This window comes from Diospyros lotus, chromosome 4 (assembly GCF_014633365.1).
Source record: "Diospyros lotus cultivar Yz01 chromosome 4, ASM1463336v1, whole genome shotgun sequence".
In the NCBI taxonomy this organism is placed as follows: Eukaryota; Viridiplantae; Streptophyta; class Magnoliopsida; order Ericales; family Ebenaceae; genus Diospyros; species Diospyros lotus.
Genome location: NC_068341.1, coordinates 19,830,025 through 19,852,465, shown reverse-complemented (window position 1 = coordinate 19,852,465; position 22,441 = coordinate 19,830,025). Strand labels below are relative to the sequence as shown.

The window sequence follows — 22,441 nt, the reverse complement described above, 5'->3', positions numbered from 1 at the left end:
TGGGATCATGGCCATGCTTTTCCCCAAATTATAAAGCAATGAAATGTTAAAAAATAATGATATTGACTCTCAATAGAGACAATGTTTGTGAAAACAAAAATATGGGTGTTTTTCTCATGCAATTTGTGATCCCTCATTTTGGGATTATTATTAAGTTCATAACTATTGAATCTAACAACGAGAACTGATAGAATAGAATAGAATAGAATAGAATGAATTATAAAGTGAGTGAAGTGGAAATAAAGAAAACAGAATGAAGAATTCTTCCTCCAGTTTATTTGGAGATGATAGGGTTCTCTCTCTTTCCATTCTATTACCCAAAATCTCTTTACATCATTAGCGTATCCAGCTTCCAATTCCCATTACTTTCAACTCCCAAACATACCCCAAGAGCAGCCGGCACACATGTGATGGTCAAGCTTCTGAGTTCTCCATTAGCAATCGCACATTCAGTATAGACCCAGATGCTCCTAAACCGCGATTCTCACAGTGAAAAGTTCTTAGTTCGCTACAAGTTTTCATGACTATGGCAGCTCAAGCGCCCAACTCAGAGCAAAACTGTGTGGCTCTCCTCTTGTTTTATCAGAAAGAAACCCAAAAATGGATAGTTTCACAAGATCTCTACATCCTATAATCATAATACCAAAAAGAAATGACAACAAAAACATTCACTCTCAATTTGGTCATCTTCTTCTCCTAGCCAAGTTACATCGTGGCGTTTTCAGTGAAATTTGCAGCAAATCGAAGAAGACGACCACTAAATCAATCAAAGTACACTGTATGGGAAGCCACATTCAATCTTCGATTTAGTTAAGAATACAACAACATTGGCATGGTAAATAACGGAGGGAAAAACACATCAGAGTTTGTAAATTGTAATGATAAAATTACGAACAAGCATTACCCATCAACCAATCAATCCTTCAAGGCAAGGCCGAGAGCCGAGCTTCGAACACGTATCCCCGGCAAAGCCCGTCGCCGCACCCCGGCACGTCGTCGATCCACCGCCAAAGCCCCTTCCCTGCCTCGTCGGAGTAATTCCACAAGGCCAACCGCCCAAGCCTCTTCGCCGAGAAACAGACCCTGTTCCCGCCGCCAAACACCTTGAACTTGCTCGACTCCTGGAAGCAACGGAACATCTCCGGCGGCATCTGGCCGGCCTCGTCCCACTCCATCGTGCCCAAATCCAGCCTCAGGATCAGAATCGTCGAGCACGAAGCGTTGAGCGAGAACGACGACCTCAACCCGCCCACCATCAGGACCTTGTTCCCGTTCCCCCTTACCAAACGCGGCCGTTTCAGGATGTCGAACACCTCGCCCCACTCGTGCTTCTCGAGCCGAGCCCATTTCTGGCTCGTCCGCAGTGTCGAGATCGTGCATGAGAACAGCTTCCACTGGCTCCGCCACGGCGAGCCGACGTCGCAGAGGGCCAGCACAGAGTCGGCGACCAGGATCGGGCTCCGCGGCTTGGATGGTAAATTGGACGAGAAGTTGACCCAGTTGTTGGTGTGGCCGGAGAAGTAGAACGTGGCGAGTTCGCAAAGCACGAGGACTCGGTTGGGAGGGCCGACCAGGACCGAGCCGTGGGACGACCAGGCCGAGCCGAGTTGAGGGAGGATCCGATACTGCCGCGTCAAGGGGTTGCAAGCCACGAGGGTTTTGATGGAATTGGCCGATTCGGCCCACAGGTAGACGAGTCCGAGCGACGACGCGACGGGTTGAGGCGAGGTGAACGGGAGGAAGGTGAGCGGAAATCTGAGCCACAGGTTCTGGTCGGGATCGAAGGCGTGGACGGTGGGATCCGGGGACACGTGGTGATGGCGGTGGTGACGATGGTAGTGAGGCGGCCGGAGGGCGATGAGGCACAGGGGCGGCGTTTGGGTGGAGATGACGTGCAGGAAGGACGGCGTGCTCAGCGTCTGGTTGAAGAACTTGCAGACGGCCCGGCACCTGATGATCTGCCGGAGGGGGAGGTTGAAGAAGATCTGATGGAGGGTGTCTTGCGGGAGATGGAAGATCGGCGGCACGTCCATGGCTTCTCAGTGGTGCGGCGAAGCAGCAAAGCGAGATTCAGAGGCGGTGGGGGAGAGAGAGAGAGAGAGAGAGATCGTCGGAGATAAGGGGGCGGCTTTGAGATATTGTGAAAGTTGGAGACTCAGATCAGTTAAAAGTGCATAATTACGTTGCCCAAAGATGGTTGACTAGTTTTCTCCTTTAGTGGGTGCACTTTCGTGTTTTCCCCATTTTAGCCCCGCCTCAACACTGCGCCATAATTAATCGGCTAAATAATAATATTATTATTGGTCTTTAACGTTCTATTCTAAAATAAATTCGTCATTATATTTTCATTTATTATATAATAATTCTTAAATTTTTACTTTTATTATAATTCATTTTTTTAATTTTTTTGATTCTATCAAAAAAATTATAATACTGTAAATACACAAAATAAAGAAACAAAATATAAAAATAAAAAAGTGATAATTATCTAAAATATAAAAGTAAAAATGAAACAATTATCAACGCTGGTTACCTAGCATTTTAAAAATAAAAAATATTATTGATAAATCATGACTTACATCTTGAACTATATAATGTAACTAAAATGTCTAAAATATCTTTTACTCAAGGTGGGGAGATAAGGTGATGAGGCGTCGTGAGCAGGTGCGAGGTGAGACGGTGAGGCATGAGATATTTTTATCATTTGTGATGTATTATGTAATCCAAGAAGTACCAATAGTATGATCCTTTAAAAATTTAGTATATAATTTAAAAATAATTTCACATTATTTAAAAAGTAACTTGGAGAAACCCTAACAATCTCCAAACAACTTTAAAAATTATAACATTATATCATTAATGATGTATTAATCATATACAAATCTTTAAAAATTACAAAATATGCTCAAATTTTTATTTGTTTCAATTTTATAATTACTTTAGATAAAATTAATGGAGTTAATGCCCCAACAATTGAAAAACTTTAGGTTAATTTTTTTTTCACATATTTTTTAATACGTTCTAAATTATTAAAATTATTTTCTCACATTTTTAGGTTCCATATATTTTACTTTTTATACATACACACACACACATATATATATATATAGAATATGTATTTAAACAAGATTTTAATGCATGATATTTGTTATCTAATCTCTCTTACAATTTGTTTACTTTTATGACAATATTTAAAGACAATAATTGTAACAACCCACCTCTCAAAGCCCCCGTTAGTATAGAGAATTCATGAGACGGTCATTAATAAAATGATATAAAAGCAACTTAAGCCAAACCCTCACTAACATACCACATATCTCTCATATGAAAACATCATAACTTAACAATTAAGCATTTACATCCCATCATAATAAAAGATATATCCTCTGAATATTATACATCAAGTCATAGCCACAAAACATATACGTTCCTTCAAGGAACAAGGGTCTAATTGGCTCTAGTATTTCATCACAAAAGTCTCTAATACCTTTTCTTTAGGTGAGTTCTGTATACATTTACTAACAAAAGATCAGCCCCAGCCAGACTCACCACTGGCTTTATCTTGGTTTTTACTTAAAATGATGGAAAGCAATAATGAATCATAAGACTCAGCAAGTATAGAGAAAGAACAGGGAATGGTTATGGATGGACTTCCCCAGAACATCATGTAGTATATTGAAACACACGCTAACCTCATATACCTAAAAGGCACACAATCCATGCCATGCGATTACATTTCACGATACCCAGCCATAACATAAATGCACCGATGCACACATAAAGTCATTGGGGCCCACATAGGATGCATACACTGGCGCCCAAGACCCAGTATACAAACTTGCTAGTAGCCAAGGATAGGCTACCAAATCAATAACATGAGCCCAAGACTCTCATACCACATCCATAAATAACATATTCATCACCGTCGTCATCACGTGCTGAAGCACTCACAATCACATCACACCACGTCGAGCCCTCGGCTCGTATATCAAGATCTCATATCACATAACAACGAAAGTTGCGCTTCATTTCCATCATTACCCACAACCTCTCCATGCAATGCTACACATAAGGAATGCAATGACTTTTGCAGCATTAACGTGATGGTAAGGCCCTTATGAGCCAAGCATTAGGCTATGTTACGCCCACGTAAGAATTCACACACAAGCGAATACTCTAAATGCATATGCTCGCATATCAACAGGCCAATCGTGTCATGCCAAAGCTCATACCCCCCCAACACATACAAAGCATGACCCCTAATGAATGCACCCCATGACCCAACATCATCATGCGAAGTAATATAGTAACATAACGCAATGCAATAAAAATAATAAGCAAAATTACACAACTAACAATCTGGAACCTATCTCCTTAAGGTGAAACATCATTCCATAAAGAAATGTAGGGAGGACACGCCCTACTTGGCCAGTGAATACAAAATACGTCAATAATGCTCAAGAGAACCCTTCAATAATGCTCAAGAAAACCTTTTTAACCTCTCAAGGAACTATATCTAAAAGAATTATCATTTATTCTATAAATTTATCTCATCATACTCCAATCACACACCAAATTAAGTTATTTATCTCCCAAAAATCTGATCAAGGTAGATCGCTCAAAATGGAAGAACTCTATATTCTAGGCCAAGATTGGTAGGCTTCTATGACCTCAAAATATAATCAAATGACCCAAGATATATACCAAAACAAATCTTAAGAAGTCTAGTTTATGGGACAAAAATCGGATTTCAACTTGGATAATACCATAGGAAGTTATACCCTAAAAACCAGAGCGTTGTCGAATTGAAACAGAAATCCTAGATTTCAGGGTAGTACTTCACGGGGAATCTATAGGCTCCATACTTATCCAAATAACCCAAATACTATATCAAAATAAATCCTATCGAGTCTAGTTTACAATGCTTCAAACAGTTCACAAATCCGATATTTCTACAAAAAGTTATACTCGAAACAGCAGAGCATGCACAGGTTGTAAATGCGAAAAACTATTGACTGATGGAAAGGAAACTGTCGATCGACAGTGGCTTTGACACCCAAACTGTCAATTGATCAAGGCAACGGTTGACCGGCAAGACCCTCTACACCCAACTGTCGATCGATTATGGAAAAATGGTCGACTGGTAGTAAGGAAAAAGGTCCCGAACCATACCCAAATGTAAGCAACACCCAAAAACACTCACATAATCCACCCTCCTTCAAATAACACCTCTTCTTATGGATTATAAGGTGGAATAGCCCCTATTTGAAGTTCCAAATCATTTCAAAGAAGACAAGCAAGAGTTGAGGGATATTTACAAACATTTCTACATAAGTATCAATAAGGACTTGGTTTTGCAAAACATGCAGTTTTTTAACTCAAATCCTCAACATACCAAGCTCAAAGAGTTTAAAAGAGTTTGAGAAGAATATAACTTGCCTTGGTGAGCTTCTCCTTTGATTTTTTTTCTTACAAGAATCATCACAAGAGTAGGAGTCTTCCAACCACCTTCAAGCCATAAGAAAACCAACTAGAGAGGAGGATCAAGATGATGAACCAACTTCCCACTAGCACACAAGATTCTTGGACACTTAATGATCAAGGGAGAAGGAGAAGATGAAGAAGATCTAGAAGCCCTAGCTTCTCCTCCCAAAACTGTCAGCCCTATCTCTTTCTCTCCCAATTCCATTAATCTCTCATGGCCTATCCCTCATTTTATACTTATCCAATTTTCCTTAATTATATTTACTTACTTAATTCCACACTTAAGCCCAAACACACCTATATTAATCCCAAAAGTCCATAATCTCACATTCCAATATTCTTAAATACCATAAATCCCATAACATAAACATATATACATTTTACACCACTTTAGACTTTTCAAACTCTCCTTGCTTTGACTTCCACCTTTGAATCAACCTAGATTTAGCTAGCTCATTCCTTTCCCTTTATTATTTCCCCAAAATACCGGGGCATTACAATAATGTTGATATAACTCGCAAACAAATAAGATATTAAATATTGATTTACAAAAAAAAAAAATATTGAATACTGAAAGTTCAATGATTAAGTAGTTTGTTTCAAAATTTTTACAAGTTTAAATAAGTTAAAGAGTTACTAATAAGCATTAATTTGTGCTGGAAAAATGATATTTTTATACAAATTTTGTACAAAACATGTCATTAGAACAATGTAATAATTTCATTTCATTATTATGATTTACTTTAACTAGTAGGTTTTTCCAATTATGCATTATTATCAATGAATAATATAATTCTATATGGGAATTGTTGTGAAAACTAAGTGTAAATGATATACGAAAACTATATTCAAAATATGATAAAACATACCCATTATATACAGCGGAATTAAACTGAATTTTTGGTTAAATTACTGGTTCAAAAATGAAATCACATAAATTAAAAATTGTTTACAACCCACATCCTGGAAGCCACACTTACACAGAGAGTATATTTGAGAGTTTGTTTCCTTCTACACAAGTTGGAAACCACACAAGCACAAAAATCTTATTTAGTCCTTTCTTTTTGTTTTGCTCTTCAATTTTTCTTGTCGTCCATTTTCATGGCATATACACAATATATATATATATATGCTGGCATGCATAAGTATGCTGATGCATCTTCCCAATTCCTCCACACTTGGAGGAAGTGGGTTCAATTGCACCCAACAATTGTTCCCACTGCAACTACAAATAGTGGTTGTAGATTCGAATCTGGATCCAAAGCCCATTATGGGTGGACCAACCCAATTTCATAACCCAGATTTGTTACATCTCCCACTTGCACATAATAGGCTCAACATATCCATATATTCTCATTTCTTTATAAGTTTTATATAGACAAATAGGTCGTGAGACTAGCATACTCATTTTTTTTTTTTGAAAGCTCGTTGCTATACATCTGTTAGGTATATATAGCAAATTCATTATTTAAGTAGAGTCAGTGTACCATACCTCGAAACTATTAAGTCACATTTAATCACTTTTAGATCTCAATTCATATAGTCGCTTGTTCAATAAACTTTATATTCACAATTATAATCCAACAAATTATTATAATTGGTCAACCTATGAATACATCCAAATGTGACACTCAAATAGATCTTCCCTTTTTCTTAAAGTATTTCCATCATAATTCAATCATTTTTCCAGATATGCTCCATCTAACCGAATCATCCATAGTCTTTGGTAGCATTCCAAGCTAGATGCATCAAATCATAACTTCAAGAAATAGTTAAAGATTAAAGGGTATTTTACGAGATCCTTGTGATCTCGAGGGTCTTACACAACTAAAAGAAGAAATGTAAGTCTTTTGTTACCCTGTTTTGGTTGAACTTCATGCACATAGTATGAAACATGCGCTATAATATTATTCTATTTTTCCCATGGAGTGTATGTCTCTTATTATATAAATACCGTACAAATGATAATTCAAATACACTAAGTATCTAACTTGAGTCTACAACTCTAATTTTCACATGTTCGTTAAACATGACTTCACTTGGCAATCTTGGACAGATAAGGTGAGACGTGGAATCTTCACCTTTTGGTTACCTTTTATAGCCTCATCTTGATAATTCATCAATGCAATTTTGTTTTAAGCGTAAGCTCTCATTTGCTAGCCTTTGCGATATGCTTAAAACTATCTTCCATTGATGCACCACTTAGTCATAGATGTGGTTGTTTGTGTGAGAAAGCTAACCATCTATTCGACATATCTTTAATTCTTACACTTACCATTATGCACAAAGTATTGCACTTAGCGTTATGGGTGAAGCATTGCACTTAGCAATATGCATGAATCATTGTATATATGTGTGTAGGCTTTAACTAATTTGTGTAATAAAAACACAATAAGCATTAATCAAAAAATAACATGAATCATTTATTGATGTAAATTAGGAAAATAACATTACATGTCAATGTCCACAAAATACCACAATACATTTAACATTTATGCATTCTCAAGGATTTAACATGACTCTGGAATAAATCTCTTAGAATGGGTTTTGTGAACGAATCTGTTATCATTTATGTAAAGAGATATAATGTAGATGCACATCTTTTTTTGCAACAATATTGTCGTTGCCAAAATATAACAATTAAAATTTGTGATGTGGGTTCCACTTGAGCTCGGGGTCGGGTGAAGTTAGGTTGCCGTAAGAGATGTCGCCTCAAGGGAGTTTACCGCTAGGATGCTCGCCGTAAGGATTCGCCACTAGCTCTTGCCACAAGGTTTTGCCACTAGCCCTTGCCACAAGGTTTCGCCACTAGCTCTTACCACAAGCTCTTTCCACAAGGTTTTGCTACTAGCTCTTGCCACAAGATTTTGCCACTAGCTCTTGCCACAAGGTTTCGCCACTAGCTCTCGCTACAAGGTTTTTCATTCACCGCTAGATCTCACACTGCAAGCTTTTGCATTCGCCGCTAGGTTTGCTGTAAGCTTTTTGACTTTGTCATGAGGTCTCGCCGCAAGCTTTAACTTTCATCGCTAGGTCTTGCCACAAGCTTTTGCCTTCACCATGAGGTCTCACTGCAAGCTTTTTCCTTCGCCGCAAGGTTTTGACCTTGTTGATGCTCAGAAAATAGGTTAAAAGGCTCACGGTAATCTTCCCTCGTGAAGACCCTCTGATGCCAAAATTAGTCTCGAATCCCAATGTTTATTCACGAAAATAGTAAAAGTGCATTCGAAGTGTCTAGATTTCACCAAAAATTGGAAGTCCTCCTCAATGTCCTGTAGTTGGGTATTTATAGGGTACGATTCTCAAGGGTGGCTGGTGTCGAGACATGGTGGCTACCGAATGGATCGAAACCAAAGGGAGGAGGTTGCCATGGAGCTGTCTCGAAGAGGCTCGTGGCTGCCTGCCTCGAGGTGGCCTGGCCTCACGGAAAATGTTGCCACGAGGCAGCGGGGCCTCGCGGCAAATGCTACCACGAGGCAGCTCGGCTTCGTTGCAAAGGATGCCGTGAGGCATCTCAGCCTCGCGGCCAGTGCTTGCCGCGAGGCAGCTGGGCCTCGCTGTAAGCTGTTGCCGAGAGGTAGCTCGACCTTTCGACCAGCGCTTGCCGCGAGGTAACCCAATGGCTCACCCTCGCGACTAGACTTTTGCGGCTATGACCTAGCCGCCTTACAGCTAGCAGCTCGCGACTTCTCGGCGAGCCAAAAAATTCTTTCATTTCTCATTTTCTTTTTCCTCCCATTTTTTCATGGCACAACAATTGCCCCCCACTCTTCTGTTTTATCTTTAGACAAAATTGAAGAGTAGAATATCAGCTAAGGAGTCGGGTTTAACACCTAAACTCAATCAAGTGTTCCAAAATACCCAAAGATCTTACGTCAGCCGGGGGTTGGGGTATCAAATTATCTCTGGGCAACCATGCCCTTGATAGATAGGTTCCGCTGCAGAATGTTTGCCAGGTGTTCGAGCTTGCTGGGAGGCTTAGGCGCCGAATCTGCCAAGGAGTCGGGTTTAGCTTGGGAACATAGCATTAGACTCAGTCAAGGGATCCCGACGAGCCTACGAGCATAGTCTCCAGAGCGTTTGGTGATCCAATGATGGATCATAGCGCACTGGCTATTGTGTTCTCCATGTCCGTCTTTCAGGCTTAGCCTACTTCAGGGAATCTGGGTTTAGCCAGTGGCTCGGCACGGGATTCCTACCAGACATACAAGTTTGTCAGAGACCTAGGCACCAAATCTATCAAGGAGTTGGGTCTAGCCAAAAAGGCATGGAACCCAACTCGAACGAGGGATCAAGGTGAGTCTTTGGGCATATGCATAAGCATCGGATGTTCTAGTAATTCCGGGTGAACCCGTGGTCATCGGCACCATATTGCGATCAGGTGACTCAACTCTGATAAGTGGGATCATGGCAAAACTTTCATAGGGTTGTTGCCTCTTCACGCCTTCCTTGGGTCAGTCTATCTCAGGGGATCTGGGTTTGGCCAGTGGTCCGGCACGGGATTCCTACCAGGCATTCAAGTTTGCCGGGAGACCTAGACGCCAGATCAACCAAGGAGTTGGGTCTAGCCAAAAAGGTATAGCACCGAACTCAAACGAGAGATCCGGGTGAGTCTGTGGGCATAAGCATCGGATGCTCTGGTGACCCCAGGCCAGCTCGTGGTCATCGACACCAGATTGCCACTAGGCAACTTAACCTTCGGGAGCAGGCTTACGTTAGAGCTATCATGTGATCACTTTACTTCTTTTCCTCCTTCCTAGCACTAGTCTACCTCAGGGAATCTGGGTTTGGCCAGTGGTCCAGCGCGGGATTCCTACCAAACATCTGAGTTTACTGGGAGACCTAGGCGCCAGATCAACTAAAGAGTTGGGTTTAGCCAAAAAGGCATGGCACCCAACTTGAACAAGGGATCCGGGTGAGTTTGCAGGCACAGACATCAGATGTTCTAGTAATCTCGGGCCAACCTGTGGTCATCGACACCAGATTGCCACTAGGCGACTTGACCTTTGGAAGCGAGCTGTGCTTGAGCCGCCATACTTACGTGACACATACAAATAATCTGGGCCCATGGAGATTTTACGTGGTTTGGCTTATAGCTTTGCCTACTCCACGGGAATACAGGGGGTATATTCTTTTATTTATTAGGGGATGTTATTATAATGGAAAATTAAAGACAATTTCGCCCTCTAGCCAGGTCGAGTAACACTTCTGATGACAGGCTTGACTCTACGTCTCGCGCTTCGTCCTTTCCCCTGGGGTTAAAGCTGGGAAGTACCTCTCGAGGTGCACGGTACTCCAAGCTTTTCCCATGTTGGGGTCTAATATCTTCTGAATTTTGTAAGGTCCTTCTGTAATATCCCGAGAGCCCAGAGAAATTAGAATATTTCGAGGATAGTGTAAGAAATGAAACAACACCAGCTGGATACTTTTTGGGCTGAATGTTGGCAAAGAATTCCCAAGTTAAGCGTGCTTAACCTGGGGTAATCCAGGGATGGGTGACCCCCCTGGGAAGTTCATGTAGGCCCATCAGGGTAAGTTGTTCCGGTCCTTCCTATCGCTCGAACGGGATGTTACACCTTCACACTTCGGGCTGGGTTTCCCTTCCTCTTCTATTACCTTCCCTTACATCCAAAATTTCCATTTGGATGATAAACTATTCTGCTCGGTCGAACAACTCAGTCACAGAATTTGGCTCAGAGAAGGCTAAGGATCTTCTAAACGGGGCATATGTAGTTCCGTTTAGTAGGGCTGATGCTGCCAATCCGATTGGGAGATCCCTTATTTCCTACGTCGTGGCTCTAAACTGCTCGATATATTGCTTTAAGGATTCATCCAACTTTTGTTGTAAACTCATTAGATATATTGCACTCTTTTTATTTGGGAGATAAATAGAGAATGCATCTAGAAATTCTTTCTTCAACTGTTCAAATGATCATATATGTCCTGCCGGTAATTCAGTGAACCACTGTTGAGCTTGTCCTGCTAGGGAGAGTGGGAAAGCCCTCCACCTCGTGACCTCATTCCATCCATATAGCACGGCCACTACGACAAAATGCTGTAAGTGCTTCTCGGGGTCCTCCCTTCCTGAGTATACCGAAAGGTGCGGCAGTTCGAACCCTGGTTGCACTGGTCGCCTTTGGAGTTCCTCAGATAAAAGGAACCCTTTCGAGGGAGTTACCTTTGGTACCATTATTATCTGCTTCTGTTCTAGCACCTCTTCTATGAGGCGCTTAATGTTAGACACGCTGAATGTTTCCTGTTTCGCTTCATTTTGGCAACGAGATGGGTCATGAGAGATTCTTGAGTAGGTGTTTTTTGTTGTTGACTGCACTCTCACCCTGCAATTAAAACACAATAAAAACAAATCATAATAAAACTTTTATATTTTTTTTTATTTTAGTGAGAGGTTTATACTCGCCAGTGTACGAGTGCAGTTGTAGTCCAAATTTATATTTATATTTTCTAGATGAATCCAGGTCGTCCACTGAGAGATTTATTTATGGCAAAAGAAAAAGAATGTCACACACACGCACACGCATTTGGACAAATTGACAACAAGATTTTTTATGGTTTTGTTTTTAGACAACAGATACTAGAAAATAAAGTAAGGCAAAAATTGAAATAAACATTAAACGTAAAAATATGAATTTGGATAGTGCTTGAGTTAAGACAATTTCAGTACCAACCCGTTGATTCCCAAATTTTAGCATAAAAGATTAGCAACATTAATTTAATTTCAGATATGAGGATTTGTTATTAAATGCAATTAGAGATGATGATAGTTCTAGGTTAAGCAATCCCCATACATGATATGCGGGATTCTAATTTAAGCAACTACCATAAATTCAATTACAATTAATATACAAAACAACTAAATTAATCATCCGGATTTGGATATGATAGCGTTTCCAGTTCTAGTAACTCTCATACATGGCATGAAAGCTCTAAGTTAGGCTTACGCTCCAATCCAAACCTAGTGATTTTTTAATAATTAATACACACTCATACTGAAATTTAAATTAATGTTACTTATTTAAAGCGCAGCTTTCTTTGGGAATCATTGGCGTTGGACACTGTCCTTGCCTTAACCCAAGATTAGATTTAACTACTCATTTTTATTTGAAAGTTAATTGACATAAATTTAAATGACGTAATTTAAATAACAGAATTTAAATGACAAGAAATTTAAAGGCATAAACTAACCAGCCATTTAGGCGGTGAATAATTAAATAACAAGAATTAAAATGACAAGAAATTTAAAGGCATAAAGTAACCGACCATTTAGGCGGTGAATAATTAAATGACAAGAATTAAAATTGCAGAAATTTAAAGGCACAAATTAACCGGCCATTTAGGCGGTGAATAATAAAGTAATAATAAATGACATAAGAATTTAAAAGAAGAAAGAAAAAAGTAAGATTATAAGAGAAAGTACTAAAGAAAATGAGAAAGAACAAGAACAATTCTCAAAGAGAGAATTATAAGGAAACAACTAAACTTTTATTCAAGAATAATAATCACACTTACAAATGCAATCAAGTGAGCTATTTATAGGTCACAAGATGCAATACAAACCACACAATTTCAATTATTCAATTAGACATAATTATATCTAATGGGCACTTACACACTTAAAGTTAAATGGATTTTAGCTATAATACACACCTAATATTAAATGGATTTTAGTTAAAATACATACATAATAAAGCATTCATAAAGTTAAATGGATTTTAGCTATAATATCCACCTAATAGTTAAATGGATTTTAGCTAAAAAACACACCTAATAAAGCTCTCACATAAAAAATAAAAATAGATTTCTATAAATTGGTTTTTAATCTTCATTAGGATTAAAAATAATCCTTGGGCCTTCTCTAAATAATATCTTCCATGGGTTGCTCAAATTGGGCCTTAATTCTTCATGGGCTTGAATTCTTCATGGACTTTAATTTTTCATGGGTTGATTTCTTCATGGATTTGAATTCTTCATGGACTTGATTTCTCCATGGGTTTGATTTCTTCATGGACTTGAATTCTTCATGGACTTTAAGTCTTCATGGGCTTGAATTCTTCATGCCTAAAAAAAATAAAAATAATTTAATGTTATTAATAAATTATATATTATATATATGTATTACACATGGCACATATTTATATTAGATTATATTATATATATATTACATGCATGCATATAATGATATATATGTATTATATATAATTTTATATATTATTATTATTTACTTTAGAACTTCATTTCATTCATCTTTCAATTTAAATTTACATATAACCATAAAATATATATTAATATCTAATTTAAACCATATTTAAGATCGAAAGAAGGGTATAATTATAACAAATTTTTACAAAATTAACCACTAATCATACCCCCCAACTTAAACATTGCTAGTCCCTTAGCAATCAGACTATACACCTGCCAAACTTTATTCACAATAACTATATGAATGTAAAAATTTCAAATTCGAAACCAAAATGCATAAAATCGAATAAGTAATTTAGCATTCTAAATCAGATTTTTGGTTAAAGGTCATACAATCTCAGGAATAGAAATTAGGATAACCAACACACAGACTTACTCCCTCAAAGTTTTGACTTCAAATCTCACTATGAATTTTCTCTCCAATAAAAAGGATTCCTCAGGTGTACACACAAGGGGGTGCACCGTTATAAGAGTAAATGCAGAACAAGTTCAAAACTCGGTGCCATCCCAAATACAAGGAACGTATTTTCATGAAAGAACAAGGAAATTGACATAGCTTCATGATTGGAATAATGCTCTAGATGAGTAACTTCTGAATTTAAACATGATTCCCTACTCCAAACTCGAATTCTGAGATCACATGATTTATAGCATCAACAAGGACCAGACTGGGTTGTAATGGGGCTATAAGGTTAATACAGGTTGTCAAAGAAAATGTAGAGTGTGTAAAGGGTGTGTCGGGATTTTTTTTTTTTTAGCATTTATTTTGAAACAGTTATGCTGAATAGCTAAGAGAATTTGCCCCTTTTTTTTTTTTTTTCTTTTTCTTCTTTTTTTTTTCTCTTTTTTTTTTCTTTTTTTTTTTTCTTTTTCTCTTTAAATATGAAAATAGAAAGACAGATTAATTCCCAAAATCACACCAGGTTGGATAAAATTCATATGGTTATGGGTTAACCGAGAGTAACGAAAGAAATTGTACTACAAATGGCTCAAATGGGATAGCAAGGGAGGTTAATTTAAAGAAAGAAAAAGGTTTAATAGGCTCAAACTGAAAGAAATTGATCCCCCTATCATGCTTCTCAGTCATCTAAGTCGAAGTTTGAAACCAGTCAAATTCATCCGTTATCATACTAGACATTCAAAGCGAATTGATATTTTGAAGCCATTGAAAAGATAAGATAAACAAGAGAGCATATTTAGAGTAAGTATTATTTCACTCAGAATTAATGGTTATTAGGCTCAAACACTTACTTGGGTAATAGTCTCCACTTCTGTTGAGGGATCATACAATGTACTAATCAGCTAATTACTGTTACCTTTGACTTTATGACCGATAACCAATTTTTAAATTTTGAATCCCCAATGAATGCAAATTACTTATTCTAATGCACATACGTTTTCAAATAAGAAATCAATGCATCCATGTTTCGTATTATAAACTTAACCGGCTATCAGTGCATAACTTCAAAACTTTAGGAATAGCGTTATTTGAAACACAATTTTTTTTTTTTTTTTTAATAAGAGCAGATAAAGATAATCAATTCACACAAGACTACAAACTAGCAATAGCAAACTCACAGTTAAATATGAACCAGATAATTCATAACTAAACCTTACACCCCCCAACTTGAATTGCAGTAATAAATTAGGGTTGTTAGGAATACCTGTAACTCCACAAGTTCATTTTGCTGTGAACTGCTAAAACTTAAACAACAAATGAGCACACCATATATATATATTTATATTTTCATACCAAAATAAAAATTGATGCAAGTCATAAGATAAAAAAATGCGTCTCAAGAGTACAAAAAGTACTCCTTACTCAGCCATCTTATCAAAGACTTTGCTAACAACATTCCACAGTTTTGTTTTGTTTTTTTTTTTTTTTTTAAAGAACACAATCAAGAAAAATTCTGCGAGTTGTACAATAACTAGATGCGTCTCAAGAGTACAAAAAGTACTCCTTACTCAGCCATCTTATCAAAGAGCATTTCTCACAGTGATAAATCTAAATTAATCGGACCCCTTTGGCGCTTGTTACTAATTGCCTTAGACCAGTCTATCCGAGGCTCATGAGGATCGTACTATGGAACATAAGCATGTAATTTCTCTAGCAGCTTATCAATGGTGGATGCAGAAATGAGAATCTTTCTTGCTGAACGAGAAATGAACTGTTGGTCCACAGCCTGATCAAGAAAAGAGAGTAACCCATAGAAAAAATGGTTAACATTTAAAAGTCCAATGGGTTTGGTATGGAGATTACTCTTGGCCCAGGAGATTATACAAAAGATTTCTTCAAGTGTTCCAAAACCTCCTGGTAAAGCAATGAAGGCATCTGACTGATAAATCTTACAAGCCATGCGCTCAGACATAGAAGTCGTTTCTATAAGTTGACCGCGTGTAATCCCGGAAATATGTGGTTCAGCTAAAGGGATTGGCATTATACCTACCACAGATGAATTTCCAAGATGTACAGCTTGTGAAACATAACCATTCAATCCACGACTTCCCCCTCCATATACCAAATTAATTTTTTTCTCTCCTAATTTTTTACCAAGTTCGTTCGCTGCAAGTGCGTAACAAATATCGCTCCCAAGTTGAGAGCCACAAAGTACGCATATGGTATTGATTGGACGAACTAACTGGCCTTCCATGTTTGTTCCTTTTGTATGTTCTGAAAAGAAGTTTGGCGATCAAAAGTAGCTATACAACAATTCAACAAGAAATAAATACAAACAAAAATCATGCGTATGTATAAGTAGTTGTGATTGTGGCTCACATCTTCCTCTGGTTTTACGTCCAGAAACGGCTTAAACACTTTCTATGAAGCGGGGATAAGCTTCCCATCCAATTTTCTTATAGATTGACAAACAGGGTCGTTTTTAGTCAGATTCCCAAGACTATAGCGTTGGTGGTCACTTCTGAACTGGGTCCATAAAGCAAGAAGTTCTCTTTGCACTATTCCACATGGATGCGTCTCAAGAGTCAATCGGATATCATCCAAAGACTCCTTACTCAGTCCATCCTTTATGAAACTAATTTTATCTTCTCGATTTATGGACGTAAACCCCACAGATTTGCATCGTGTGTTACAGGTCCATCGAGCACATTTGTAACAACCATTCACTCTTTTCGCTCTTCTTTTCTTCGCAAAACTACTCTTCCCTAAGCCTGGAAAATGCTTAAAACTAGGTGAAGTTTCACCAGCTAATCGAACTTTTGCTTCGATCAGCCAACGAATATCTTCAGGGATGTTATTAAGCATCAACAATCTAAGTCTTTCACACCTAGCAACATAAATTTTTTTCAAATCATTCTGCGGGAGAGATGGATAGTACTTGTGAATTTTTGAGAGATAAAGATCCATTTTTTTTTTTTAAAAAAAATTATACTAAGAAGAAAGTAAAGAACTATAAACTTTACAAAAGGGATGAGAGTACCTGATCGGAGAATAACACAAAGGAGAGAAGATTGAGCTCAAGAGGGGTGACTTGCCTCATACAGATATGGAGTCTCTTATAGAGCAATGGGCATCACTATTCTACACTCGACTCGAGGCATGCCATAATTGCACCGTCAGACTTGACGTCGTTTAGCGTCTCATTTTTCAACATTTGGCAGTGTGCCTTTTTTTTTTTTCAACGCTCGGCGCCTCTGTTTTCAACATTTGGCAGTGTGCCTTCTTTCTTTATAGGGCAGTGTGATTGCACTGCCCAAGAAAAGATGGCTACCACCAGCGTCAATTCTGTCTCTCTCAATTCAATTTTTTTTAATTAATTTTGTTTTAATTTTTTTTTTTTTTAGGTAAAATTTTGTAGACACCTTACCCCCCAACTTAAATTGCGTATTGTCCTCAATTGGCAATAAAAGGATAGAAGATAGGCATACCTGGCGGTCTTCAATACATAAACTCGTATGGAGAAATTTTATTTAGATTGCACATAGAGAAACACTAGTTAAGTAATGAAGAAAAGGAACAACTTATATGTATATATATATATAAAATTATTTTATTATATTTTTATTTATTTTTTTTTTTTAGAATTTTTTTTTTCTTTTCTTCCAATTAAGGATCAAATGAGTGGTTGCCCACCTAATCGTATAATATCTCCCATTCACTACACCACTTTTAAAGTTATTTTCAAAATTATATAAATTGATTTTTCTCATGAATGCACATATATATTTTGAAAATATATCGTCCGGAGGTGTTGGTTTTATTATATCGGCGTATAGCACATTAATTTGCACAAACATCTCACACGTGTTTGGTTTAATTTGATCCTCAATAATATCGACTAACCTAAAAGATAGAAATTGAGGGGTAAATGTGGATAAACTTATGATTTTTTCACATTTTGGCTCTCGAATTTTATCCTCTTCTTCCTCCCAGGTTTCTTCTTTTCTTACATCATTTTGGTCTTTTTCTTCCTCCAAGGCTTCATTGACATCTACCTCACTGTGATCAACCACTCTCTCTTCTTGCACCAAAGGGTGTACTGTCCTAGGGGCATCAAGTTTCTCAATTATTTCTCCATTCCTTAAGACAGTCACTCTTATGTCCTGCTCCTGACTTTCACTTTTGATGATGGGTTTTATTAATGGGATTTGGAGTGAGTTGGGATGGATAGGCTCTGACATGCTCAAAGTCTGTGTTAGCTGTGTCAATTGGTTCCTAATGTCCTCTGTAACTCTAATGGTATGTTCTTGACATTTGGACATTTGTGTAAAAATTTCCATTTGGCCTTGCATAAATAGATTGAAGGTATCTTCTAATGAACTCCCATGAGGGGGTTGATATGCATCGAATGTAGACCCTTCATTAGTTTGAAATGATTGAGGCTGGGAAAGGAAGTGCTCATGTGGTTGGGCTACAAAATCATTTTCCCATGAGAAATTTGGATGAAAGTGTGAATTAAGGTGATATGCATCAAAGTCCGAATGGTAGTTTTCCTCATGGTTCTGATAATACATTCTCTCATAGTTGTGTGTGTGTGTGTAACTGGATTGACCATACAATACCTCCTTAAAAGCAGGTATTATAGGGCAGTCATCCGTTAAATGAGCTGAAGTCTCACACACAGCACACCAAACCTCAATTTCATGGTAAGTGGGTAACAAATGGGTAGTGTCTGATTGCAAATCAAAAGTGGTTTGCCTAAGAGGGTATAGATAATCCTTAAGAGGTCTAGACAAATCAGATTCAAAATGATAATTTTCATCATGATAAGTATCTTGTGCAGACAGATTGTAGTAATTTTGAGACATGAGTGTAAAGTTGACAATCCAATTGCAGGTAAAGACTCAGAATGATATGAAAATACTGTTTCAAAATTCTACCTAATCTCAGTCTCATATACAATGCACAAACAAAAATAAAGTAAAAGAGAAATAGAGTTACCGATTTTATCAAGAGATGCTTATTCTTTTTTTTTTTTTTTCTTTTTGTTTTTGCCTTAATCTCCCCGGCAACGGCGCCAAAATTTGACTGCACTCTCACCCTGCAATTAAAACACAATAAAAACAAATCATAATAAAACTTTTATATTTTTTTTTTATTTTAGTGAGAGGTTTATACTCGCCAGTGTACGAGTGCAGTTGTAGTCCAAATTTATATTTATATTTTCTAGATGAATCCAGGTCGTCCACTGAGAGATTTATTTATGGCAAAAGAAAAAGAATGTCACACACACGCACACGCATTTGGACAAATTGACAACAAGATTTTTTATGGTTTTGTTTTTAGACAACAGATACTAGAAAATAAAGTAAGGTAAAAATTGAAATAAACATTAAATGTAAAAATATGAATTTGGATAGTGCTTGAGTTAAGACAATTTCAGTACCAACCCGTTGATTCCCAAATTTTAGCATAAAAGATTAGCAACATTAATTTAATTTCAGATATGAGGATTTGTTATTAAATGCAATTAGAGATGATGATAGTTCTAGGTTAAGCAATCCCCATACATGATATGCGGGATTCTAATTTAAGCAACTACCATAAATTCAATTACAATTAATATACAAAACAACTAAATTAATCATCCGGATTTGGATATGATAGCGTTTCCAGTTCTAGTAACTCTCATACATGGCATGAAAGCTCTAAGTTAGGCTTACGCTCCAATCCAAACCTAGTGATTTTTTAATAATTAATACACACTCATACTGAAATTTAAATTAATGTTACTTATTTAAAGCGCAGCTTTCTTTGGGAATCATTGGCGTTGGACACTGTCCTTGCCTTAACCCAAGATTAGATTTAACTACTCATTTTTATTTGAAAGTTAATTGACATAAATTTAAATGACGTAATTTAAATAACAGAATTTAAATGACAAGAAATTTAAAGGCATAAACTAACCGGCCATTTAGGCGGTGAATAATTAAATAACAAGAATTAAAATGACAAGAAATTTAAAGGCATAAAGTAACCGACCATTTAGGCGGTGAATAATTAAATGACAAGAATTAAAATTGCAGAAATTTAAAGGCACAAATTAACCGGCCATTTAGGCGGTGAATAATAAAGTAATAATAAATGACATAAGAATTTAAAAGAAGAAAGAAAAAAGTAAGATTATAAGAGAAAGTACTAAAGAAAATGAGAAAGAACAAGAACAATTCTCAAAGAGAGAATTATAAGGAAACAACTAAACTTTTATTCAAGAATAATAATCACACTTACAAATGCAATCAAGTGAGCTATTTATAGGCCACAAGATGCAATACAAACCACACAATTTCAATTATTCAATTAGACATAATTATATCTAATGGGCACTCACACACTTAAAGTTAAATGGATTTTAGCTATAATACACACCTAATATTAAATGAATTTTAGCTAAAATACATACATAATAAAGCATTCATAAAGTTAAATGGATTTTAGCTATAATATCCACCTAATAGTTAAATGGATTTTAGCTAAAAAACACACCTAATAAAGCTCTCACATAAAAAATAAAAATAGATTTCTATAAATTGGTTTTTAATCTTCATTAGGATTAAAAATAATCCTTGGGCCTTCTCTAAATAATATCTTCCATGAGTTGCTCAAATTGGGCCTTAATTCTTCATGAGCTTGAATTCTTCATGGACTTTAATTTTTCATGGGTTTGATTTCTTCATGGATTTGAATTCTTCATGGACTTGATTTCTCCATGGGTTTGATTTCTTCATGGACTTGAATTCTTCATGGACTTTAAGTCTTCATGGGCTTGAATTCTTCATGCCTAAAAAAAATAAAAATAATTTAATGTTATTAATAAATTATATATTATATATATGTATTACACATGACACATATATATATTAGATTATATTATATATATATTACATGCATGCATATAATGATATATATGTATTATATATAATTTTATATATTATTATTATTTACTTTAGAACTTCATTTCATTCATCTTTCAATTTAAATTTACATATAACCATAAAATATATATTAATATCTAATTTAAACCATATTTAAGATCGAAAGAAGGGTATAATTATAACAAAATTTTTACAAAATTAACCACTAATCATACCCCCCAACTTAAACATTGCTAGTCCCTTAGCAATCAGACTATACACCTGCCAAACTTTATTCACAATAACTATATGAATGTAAAAATTTCAAATTCGAAACCAAAATGCATAAAATCGAATAAGTAATTTAGCATTCTAAATCAGATTTTTGGTTAAAGGTCATACAATCTCAGGAATAGAAATTAGGATAACCAACACACAGACCTACTCCCTCAAAGTTTTGACTTCAAATCTCACTATGAATTTTCTCTGCAGTAAAAAGGATTCCTCAGGTGTACACACAAGGGGGTGCACCGTTATAAGAGTAAATGCAGAACAAGTTCAAAACTCGGTGCCATCCCAAATACAAGGAACGTATTTTCATGAAAGAACAAGGAAATTGACATAGCTTCATGATTGGAATAATGCTCTAGATGAGTAACTTCTGAATTTAAACATGATTCCCTACTCCAAACTCGAATTCTGAGATCACATGATTTATAGTTGTCTCTTTTTACAAGATTTTTACAAAATTAACCACTAATCAGTTGTCTCTTTTTACAAGAGAGCTTTTCTTGCCCTTCTGCCATATTTCCTTCTCGAGTCTGTTATTTTTGGGACTTGGCTATTTGGCCCTGGAGTTTCGATTCTTATCCCTTGTCGATGGGCGCTTGGGGGGTTGTCTTTGGATCTCTGGTGTTCTCCCCTTGCATCGATTTGTTTAATGTGGGGAATGTGAATGTCCGGTATTAGTTCATGTAACAAAGCAGTGACTCCTCGTAGTCTTTTCATATTCTTCTTATTGTTCATTTTGAGTTCATCATTCTGTTGTTTTAACTCCTTAAAATTCTTTTGCAATAGTTCATAATCTGAGAGTAAGACTGTGGGTGGAGCTATTCTTGAAGTCCCCATGAGGTTTCCATTTGAAATTGAAGACTGTCCAAAGGAGTGTTGTTCTTGACTAGCGGACGTTGCATGTGGGACTTGCTTCTCTTACCTTGTTGCATATTTCCTCAATCCAGCTACGTGTGCTTCTCCTTGTTCTGAACGCTCCATGCCCCCCAGTTTGGTGGTATGGCTGCACTTGAGCACAGGAAAGTTCCCGAAACGTACTTCGTTGTTAGGGTGATTTGCTGAAAATTCTAGTACTATAGAGTGCACCTGATGGGGGCCTTTTGTGGCTCATGTCCTGGTTTGAGCGCTCCTTCGA

General features: G+C 36.9%; 1 protein-coding gene across 1 annotated transcript; it reads right to left on the bottom strand.

The window, feature by feature from the left end:
* Positions 1-649: 649 nt before the first annotated feature.
* LOC127800785 (SKP1-interacting partner 15) lies at positions 650-2,170 on the bottom strand. The gene has a single exon (XM_052335598.1). The coding sequence runs from the start codon at positions 2,031-2,033 to the stop codon at positions 924-926; it is 1,110 nt and encodes a 369-aa protein (XP_052191558.1). The 5' UTR covers positions 2,034-2,170; the 3' UTR covers positions 650-923.
* Positions 2,171-22,441: the final 20,271 nt, after the last annotated feature.

Coding starts and splice junctions, on each gene's coding strand:
- LOC127800785 (XM_052335598.1), bottom strand. CDS start 2,033: ATGGACGTGCCGCCGATCTTCCATCTCCCGCAAGACACCCTCCATCAG.